General features: G+C 37.8%; 1 protein-coding gene across 1 annotated transcript; it reads left to right on the top strand.

Annotated features, from left to right (window-relative positions):
* Positions 1 to 282: 282 nt before the first annotated feature.
* LOC143878802 (putative polygalacturonase At2g43860) lies at positions 283 to 9,774 on the top strand. The gene is made up of 5 exons (XM_077381035.1): positions 283 to 306; positions 1,570 to 1,701; positions 6,391 to 6,555; positions 9,056 to 9,169; positions 9,541 to 9,774. Exons 1-5 carry the CDS (start codon positions 283 to 285, stop codon positions 9,772 to 9,774), a joined length of 669 nt encoding a protein of 222 aa, XP_077237150.1.
* The last annotated feature ends 332 nt before the right edge of the window (positions 9,775 to 10,106 follow it).

Here is a 10,106-nt window from a genome sequence, read left to right as displayed (position 1 = left end):
CTATTCAATTGCATCACTTAGGGCATGTTTGGCTTCCATGCATTTTTTTTTCATGATAAGTCGTTGTCTCCAAGTGAAGATGGTATCTCAAAAATCAGATGAATCACCAAGAAGTAAGAAGAAATCAAAACAAAAGGGCAACCAAATAAAAGAGCCCTCTGGTTCATCCTAACCCTCCACCACCACCAACCTTGTCTAAGGTTGAAGACAACTTCAAAAAATGGTAACTTTCCCTTCCTGATGCAAATTAGACTAGTCTCTAATACAGAAAGCTCAGAGAAAATGGAGATGTTCCATGGAGCTAAGGTCCAAAGGAATAAACAAGTGTTTCCATGACTCTACCACCCGGTCAATTCTGTTCCACTTGATCCCTCTTTCATGGCCACATATCTTTCCGGCGAAGGAATGGGAAATCTTTCTCCTCTTACATGAATCAAATGTTTCATTTCATCCAGGAAAAACTTAATTTTTCTTTCATTTTATGCCTATTGGTGTTCCAAAAGTACATTTTTGGAGTCCTGGAGAGGAAGATGCAGTTTGGGTTGACGTATAGTGCGACTGTCGGACATATTGGGTCATATGGGATTTCCCACGTGGAATCCCGTGTGAATCAGCAAGGACCACCTTGCAAGGCTAAATACTCCTGGGTGACCGATAGTGAAGTAGTACCGTGAGGGAAAGGTGAAAAGAACCATTGGTAGAGGAATCCTTCTATCAAAACTCCAGAAAGGATGACCTTATTTAAGTACATAGACGTACTTAAATATCAAATGATTAATCACGACCTGAATCCGGATTTTTTTATTATTTATATGAAAATTTTCAGAATTCTAGTGTTTCTTGAATTATATGAAGCCAGTAAGCAAACAACAAATCCGTGGGTATTAGAACCCGAGTATCCGGGGAAAAGCAGAATATTTGATGGAAGAACTGGAGATCCTTTTGAACAACCTGTTATAATAGGAAAGTAGCAGATTACACTAGAAAGGACCCTTTAGACTTTCTCATGGTTACAACCAGCAATATTGTTGGGCTCCCCACCCTTTATATGTGGATTTCTCCTCTCCTTGTGTAGATGCGTTTTCGCTTTTTCAACGCTAAGCATGTATTAGAATAGGATCCTGTGAACCCAAAAATTTACATAATTAATTTCCCGAATTCTTTTAAATCCTATTATTATTGGAAACAGCTACACCATATTGCATAGCTTGCTAATACGGTTGTTCCTAATAATAAGATTTCCAAAAAATCATCCCTTGCCACTCTACTCAAACAGACTGTTTCCAATAATACCTGTATACCTAATTTGAATGCATAAACCTAAAAAATCATATATAAGAATGATATGGGTGAAGCCAATTTACAGTTCAGTCTCGTGTGTAGAAGAATGGTGACACAACTCTCTCTCTCTCTCTCTCTCTCTCTCTCTCTCTCTCTCTCTCTCTCTCTCTCTCTCTCTCTCTCTCTCTCTCTCTCTCTCTCTCTCTCTCTCTCTCTGTTACGAGTTAGTATTGATAAATCAGTGCCCTTCCAATGGCTTTCTTATTTATGTAATTTTTTTTTCTGCAGGAGGTTGTTAAGCTTCTCGTTGGCTTATGTGTAGCTTCCTTGGGATGGAATCACTTGGACGCAGCCTCTCCTAATATTTTCAATGTTGTTACGTTTGGAGCACTTGGAAACGGAGAAACTGATGATTCCAAAGTACGTACTGCGTTGCATGAACGTTTTATCTTCCATCTTCTTTTGTTTATGGGCAATGATTTTTTCACCCCAATATGTCTGCCCACAATTTATGAAAAGAGGGGGGGTGCATTATCCTAAGCTTGGGTGGGGGGGGGGGGGGGGGGCGAAGAAATCACCACCCTTGTTTATAACCAAAATAGGTGTTACATATAGCTAGATGAGGAAACTCTTGGGCCCAGTACACCGGATCCGGTTTTGTCAACAAAAAAAACCAAAAAAGAAAAAACTGGCATGATTTTTTGGGCACGTCTACTAAAAGACAGAGGAAGGAGCTCAAATATAATCCCCATAACGAATAAATAAAGGAAGGTGATAAATTCACCCCCTATTTTTCAAAATTGACCGTACAGCCCACACCATTGGATGATCCAAACTGTCCATTTGATGGGCCACAATGTAAATAGGTTGAGTCCGAAAAATCATTTCCATAGGATGATCCTAGCCCTCCGATCTATATATAGAGATATCCATATAAACAAACCTCTATAGATTAGACGGGTAGTATCATCCTATGGTAATGATTTTTGGGGCACAACCTATTTACATTGTGGCCCATCAAATGGACGGTTTGGATCATCTTATGGTGTGGGCTGCACAATCTATTTCGAAATATAGGGGGTGAATATGGTAAAAGAAGAAGGCCCTAAATAAATCTTGAAAAGGATCAAATCACTCACGTTTTTATTATCCACACGATCCTGAAGTAAGAAAAGCGGGCGAATATATCACTTCCCTTCTTAAATATAGGGTATGATGATTGGCTCTTAGATCATCGGCTCCTATTAAGATTATTTGACGTCAAAAAGCGTTAAAGTTGCCACTGTTCACGTTATAAGGGGGCGAATGCGTACTCTAGAGGGGGTGAAAATATCATCTCCCTAAAACCTCCCTTAAAATCATTTTCAAAAGATCTGATTTCACATTCTGTGGTGCGGAAATTTAGGCCTTCTCAGATGCCTGGAGAGCTGCGTGGGCGAAAACGTTGGAGGGCCCACCATATATATTCCGGTGGGGACATATCTATTGACGCCAATACAGTTCCATGGGCCCTGCAAGTCTAGTATTCACATCCAGGTGAGCAAATGAACTAATTTCAGCATCTTCTGTTTTTACTGTACTTTAGATTCCCTATTTCAAGACTCAGTAACTAAGTTCATTTGACTAGGTGACTTGGTGGGTCAGCTAGTCAAACCTACTTGGGTCGAGTCAAAAAGATGGCATGTTATGAAGATGGGTGCCCTCCATTTTTTATTTGTTATTACGAGAAGTTAAATTATGCATTTATACTTTTGAAAACGAGGAAACTTGACTGGCCATGAACATAGGCTTGCAACTTGCTTTGGGTTAGGGTGAAAATATCAACTTGCAACTTGTTTGGCCCTAGGTTAATCCAAACCTAAATCAACTCAGCCCGACTCAATTTTGAAAAAACAGGTTAGACGGGTTGGGTTAGGGTCAACCATCCTCGACCTGAGGGTCGAGTTGGGTCGGGTTAGCATTGAGGTTATGGTACCTCGGGTTGGGCTAGGGTTGGCCTCAACGCTATCCAACTTGACCCAAGTTCCACCCATATATGGACAAGACCCAAAGTCATTTTAACGCTAATGAACCTGTTGTTACCTTCTTCTTCTTTTTCTTTTTTTTTGATGACGTAGGATGTCCCCACGCCCTTCGGGAGTAGGACTAGTCCCTACGGATACACGCAACGACCCACTCACCCCGTGAATCAGGTAAATTGGGGGCGGGATTCGAACACTCGTCAACAGGGAGCAAACCCGTGACTTTATGCCGAAGAGCCAACGCCTGTTGTTACCTTCTGTTATTAAATACGTTGTAAGCATAAATTACTTTGTAAGTATTAAATACCTCAAATGACACCATTGCATTGCAGTAGATCATATTTGACTTAATTTTCAAAACAAAAAAAATCTCTGACATAATCTCTCGTGGTTTAAATATAGCGTAAATAATCTAAACCTGACAAAAAAAGAAATGACAAGAAAATCATTTGTAGCTTCAACATATACTAGTTGCAGACCACGGGGCAACGAAAAAAATTTGATTAGAGAAGAAACGAACAATGGAATAGTGAAAAAAAATACTCAAATCAACCATATAATGGCCTAAAGTTCCTGGTAGCACTCTTATTTTCATGTTCTAAATAAAGAAAAGAAATACATGATCTGAAACTTACAACCATAAAACTCTTTTCGTTTTGTGGAATAATGACAACTCGGAACACCCAAATCACCTACAAAACGTAGGATCAAACTGACCTTCTCTCTTTCCTTCATGTCCCTCCAGTTGATAAAGAATGAAGATAATGTGAGAGGTCATCTATTCGAGTAGCATTAGAGTCTATCATGGAGGTAAGTAAGATCTAATAATTAGAAACCTAACTATAATTGAAGTAAGTAAGATCTATAGAAACCTAATAAAATCTGCTAATTCGAAACCTGATAAAGTTATCTATCTCAGTTGCATCGAAAACCATTGGATATAGATGCCGGAAAGCTAATAGTTGCAAAATGTGAAATTCTCTAAAATTTTAGACAATAGTAGTGTTTTAAGATGGTCTTGAAATTTCAAGGAAAAAAATGAATGCCTACTTATTTTTGGACTCTGATCAATCATAAAACCAGCTATCCACTATAAAATTTGCAAATTTATGAACACGTACCAATTATCTACCATAAAACAATTTGAAATCTCTTAAAAGTTTATTTTAACACCCAAACGACCCAAGTGACCATTGTGAAGATAAAAAAATGCGAATAATCACAATGAGGCAACCATCCTGAAAAAAATAATAAAGCCTCACAGTGGAAAGATAAAAGGGAATTGAGTGCTCAGAAACATGAGAAGATCTAAAGTAGAAAATTGATATTTTAGTACCAAAACACAAAAGAATAAACAAAAATAACCCAAAAGCCAAAACACAATAAAAAGTGATATATGATCTGAAACAGTCAAATTTGTAGATTTTACAAAACTTTAAAAAAATGAATAAATAAAAAAAAAGAGTAGAAAAATTCCCTTTCTTCATCAAACAATGAACAATACATTAACTATAAAATAAGGAAATGTAAACCATGGATGCCATTGATTTCAACGCTTACATGAAAGCTTTACAAATGCATTCAGTGAAAAAAAAAAAAAACATAAAGCGGTAGGAATCATTCTTGAGTTTAAGCATACCAAAAAAATATTAATTTTCCTTTCAACATCCCTAGACAGTTCCACATCACACCAATAGACAGACAAAGAGAAAAACAAAACAAAACAATGTAATAGAAGGCAAATAAAGCAGTGAAAGAACAAATAGGGAAAAAAAAAACAGATGAATAAGCCAACTGACCTGTTGAAGAGGGGTTGTGTGTAAAGATGTTGCCAGTGAAGCCAACTCTTAAACAGCAGTATGGTTCATGCCGTTTGGCATTGAAAAGACGAAAGCCTTTGATTTGATGATTAGTATTCGTAACGTTAGGATATAGTCAAAGATAATTTTATACATTTATTATTAGAAACGTTGTTAATTGGGTTTCTTTGGAGACATAATCAATATTAGAATTCGAAGAGATATTGTTAATTACGGGATATAGATATATAGGGCAGTAGGGTGAGATATATAGGGTAAGATTTTTTATAGGGTCCGAATCGTTTTCTAAATATGAATCATTTTGGAAACTGATAATCATGCCATTTACGAAAATCAAAAGATACGGGATTTAAGGAGATGTTCCTGAGATGCCTTCTTTTGCAAATTTGAAAGGAAACTTGATAAAGGGAGAGATATTATAGGAGATTTAATTGCTGAGTTAGGAGAGAGAAAGAGATATAATAGGAGAATTAATAGCTTTTAATAGGAGATTTAATAGCTTTCTTCCATATAAAAGATGGCTTCTTAAAATTACGTGATAGAGAAAGGACTGACACGTGGCACCACCTCGGCTTAGAGGATTCTGCTTTACTGGGTGAGATATATAGGGCAAGATTTTTTATAGGATCCGAATCGTTTTCTAAATATGAATTGTTTTGGAAACTGATAATCATGCCATTTACGAAAATCAAAAGATACAGGATTTAAGGAGATGCTCCTGAGATGACTTCTTTTGCAAATTTGAAGGGAAACTTGATAGAGGGAGAGATATTATAGGAGATTTAATTGATGAGTTAGGAGAGAGAAATAGATATAATAGGAGAATTAATAGCTTTCAATAGGAGATTTAATAGCTTTCTTCCATATAAAAGATGGCTTCTTAAAATTATGTGATAGAGGAGGGACTGACACATGGCACCACCTCAGCTTAGAAGATTCCGCTTTACTTATATATATAGGATTATCTAGGGAATGATATCAGCGCTACCATGTTTTAATAGTTACACGATCCTAGCTTTGTCTTTTCTTTTCCAATTGGCTTGTTTGTCTTTTCTTGTACTAGCATTTAAAGAGCCGTCAAAAGGTTAGTACAGCACCCAAGTTCTTACATGCCAATTAGGGAAGAAAAGACAAAGCTAGGACCGCGTAACTATTAAAACATGGTAGCACTGATATCATTTCCCATTAACTATCAATTAGCACTCGTTAACAAAACCCTTGTCTTTTTTATAGATTTCTTGCTAGAATCATACTATCTAAAACTTCAGGTCGTAGGTAATCTGTTGGCCCCTCCGGGCATGTTGGAATGGAAAGATGCATTTGCGTGGCTCGCTTTCTCCCACATAAACCTGCTCACCATTGATGGTTCGGGACAGATGAATGGCCAAGGTTCTGTCTGGTGGCCCCTGAATTGCAGAGTAAACCCATCTCAGGTATCTTGTAATTCCCATTTAGCGATTGCCATTCTTATATAGTTAAGGAATGTGTCGAGCCTATTTCACCCAATCAAACATTCTTTATGGGCCATGACGTTCTCTGACCAGTTCACTCTTATTAACGATGCAACTCAGGCCCATAAGTTAGGGCTTGGGTCGGGTTCGGCTCCAGGGCGGGTCAAGTTGCCCAAGGCTCGAACCGTATCCCAACCAGAAATTAAAATAGGGTTGGCATTTTTCCAACCCTAATCCAATCCAACCCAAGAAATTTATAACTAAATCCTAGCCAATTTTTTTATGTTAACTGCTTCTGTTAGTAGTAACCGCTTAATATTCCTCTAATTTTTCATTTCTCACATTTCTTTTTCTTTTGTTTCCAGAAATGTACATTGGCGCCAACGGTAAGAACGAGATGACATTTTCAAGATTTTGAATTCAACAACTTCTGGTAACAAAAACTAATTCGTAAATTTAGAAATCCTCAATGGGATGTTCTTATGAGATTTTTCTTGGGAGCATTATATCATAACGCCCCCTACGGCTCTCATTTTCAAGCACGAGAAAGACATATAAATACCAAATAAAATTCAGAATCTAATCATGATTTGATGGCTAATATAGAGTGGAACTAAACAAAATGGGAGAAGACCGGGTGGTCCACCATTCATTTTTGGCCCCTCCAATCACCATCAAATCATGATACATAGGCGATCATTCCTCTAGGCTCTGTTCACTTGCGTTACCGGGAAAGCAAATCCCTGGAAAATAGCCTCTTTTTTCCTTGACAAGACAGAATTCTGGTGTTCACTTGCTTTCCTGAGAAAGTAACAAGCCTAAGTGGAAAATGTCAATACTCCGATCATTTTCTTACTTTGAGATACTTCTCCATGAACTTATTAATGAGACCTTCATAAATACTCACAGAATTTGTATATGTTTGTTGATGGGGGCCTAGGCAATGTCATTTCAAATAGTGACTTATTCTCAGAAATTTCAAACTTACGAACAGCCCAAGAAATCATATCAACACAAACTCTTGTACTGATGTTTCAATCAACAATATTGTGATATCGGCACCAAAAGATAGCCCAAACACTGACGGTATTAACATCGGAAATTCCCAACGTGTAGACATCAGAAACTGTATCATAGGAACGGGTAAGATTTCCTCAACATTAAATCCTGCTATATTTCCCAATATCTACCATGGCCTAAATAATGTCTTACTCTTAGCATAGGAGATGATTGTATTTCTATTCTTTCTGGCACCTCCAACGTCAATATCAGCTGGATTAACTGTGGGCCTGGCCATGGTATAAGGTTTGTATTCATTTGAGAACACCAACATTTTTCATGAGGCTTCTTTTCTTTAGATCTTAAAATTGGGTGTAAAATTTTTTTTGCTTAAAAGGGTCTAATCTTCATCTGATCCTCATATGGGAACCTCCTCTTAACAGTATCGGAAGCTTAGGACAGGATGGATCACAAGCAATGGTGGAACAAATACACGTGGAGCATTGTACCTTCTCCGGTACGACAAACGGACCGAGGATCAAGACATGAGTGGTAATATCGATATGCATAACAACCATGAAATTAGATATTCAGGGTTCATTACTGTATCCTCTAGCTCTTTTGAAAGATACACATCTCCTCTTTCTAAGAAACTAAGTTTGTCTGTTTGACAGGGATTGAGCCTCTAGCTCAATGGTCAAGACTTTGTTCTACCTCAGGGTCAGAGGTTCAGTCCTAGCTTACCTGTCAAAAAAAATAAAAAAATCGTTTGTATTTTGGCTTTAGAGCTAACCAGAGTGAGGGTGCAACTCAGGCTGGGTTTGTGAGATGTATTGAAGCCGACCCTAGCCCATACCGAGGTGGTATTCTCCTTACCCGAGCCTCGGGTTGAGAAGGGTGGGTCAACCATAACTAAACCGGCCTTTAAATATCTCTACCATAGCCCCCACCACTTTGACCCATTCTTTCTAAATTGGGTCAGGTTTACTTGGTTTGGGTTTGGGTTGCAAAAGAGAAAAACAAAAAAATACAATAGGTAAATGATATCAGCACAACCTTGTTTTGATAATTGCACTGACTCATTTTGTTTTTTATTATTTGAAGAGCTGTCTGTAGTTATTGAAGTTTCCAGAAAGCTCTTGCAAACCAATTAAAAAGGACGAGAAGCTGGGTTTGTGCAATTATTAAAGGATGGTTGTACTGACATCATTTCCCTAAACATAGCCCTAATATTGTGAAAATCATGATGAAATTAGAGGCTGATGTTGGATTCGGGTCGGGTCGGGTCAGCTTGGCTTATCGAAAACTCACCGATGAAATTCCAAGCCAACCCGAGGTGAAATTGGATTGAACCTGCCAGATTCATGTTGAGTCCGACCCAAGTTTCAACCCTAGACTGGAGAAGATTGAAACTTGGAATAGACCTTCTATCTAGCCAACATTAATGGGTTTTTTTCTTCTTTTTAACGAGTATTCTTTACAGGGTGGGTCCGGCTATGCCAGGGGGATCTCATTTGAGCACATTACCATCAATTCCGTCGACACCCCTATAATGATCGACCAAAATTACTTGTGCGCCAATAATTGCCCGAGCAAAGTAAGTTCACAACTTATTCAAATAAATGTTTCATAGATTTATAAATTGGGGAGTGATAAATCGACTCCCCATGTGTCTTTCTCTCTCCTCTAGATTAGAGAGAGAAAGAGGAGAGAAATACACATGGGGAGTCAATTCATCCATTTGGGGAGTCGATTTATCACTGCCCTATAGATATATTAAGTCCCTGTTTGTTTTGGATTTGACAACTGATTTTGAGGTCAAAACTGATTATTTGATTTATGACATATTTGTTTCGGATTTTGACAAAACAATGAAAATTGTGTAAACTTGTATGTGATTCTCCCTCTATCTCGCATGTATGTGATTCCCTTTTACTTTTTTTAATTTTATTTTTATTGATGGTGAAGGGGTCAGACGTTAGAGTTAGTGATGTGAAGTTCATTGGAATCCATGGGACTTCAACCACAGGACTGCCCATCAAGCTCCAATGCAGCCACGTTGTTCCCTGCACTGATATTGTTCTCAGTGATATTATACTAACAGCTGTTGATCCAAGAATAACGATTTCCTCCAACTGCAACAACACACATGGACCTGCTTGCCCTGGATGTATACCCGCAGTGCCCTGTCTCGGACAATGAATCCAACCTTTTTATTTGAATTATATTAACGTTATGTAGTTCTTAGTTGATGTTTCTACTTTCTAGCGGTAGTATTAGTAGCAACAAGAGAAAAATCATATACAAATAGAGTGGTCTTTAGTCAAATCTTTTGTGGTACGGACAACGAGAATGTTTTTCTTATCGGTCTTGGTTATAACTTATAACCATGGTTTTAAATTTGGTTTCGGATTTCGGCGGGGACCGAAATTTCATTTTTCACCATTTACCAAATTAAATGCCATTATTTATTAAAAAAAAGTGTTACAAAATTCCAATCCGGAATTTGTAACCAAATTACCCGAAACCCGACA

The sequence above is a fragment of the Tasmannia lanceolata genome, unplaced genomic scaffold (genome assembly GCF_043159265.1).
Source record: "Tasmannia lanceolata isolate RefF3 unplaced genomic scaffold, GAP_Taslan_0.1 ptg000006l, whole genome shotgun sequence".
Classification (NCBI taxonomy): Eukaryota; Viridiplantae; Streptophyta; class Magnoliopsida; order Canellales; family Winteraceae; genus Tasmannia; species Tasmannia lanceolata.
Note: the sequence above shows the minus strand (reverse complement) of the source record. Positions and strands in the feature narration are given on the sequence as shown.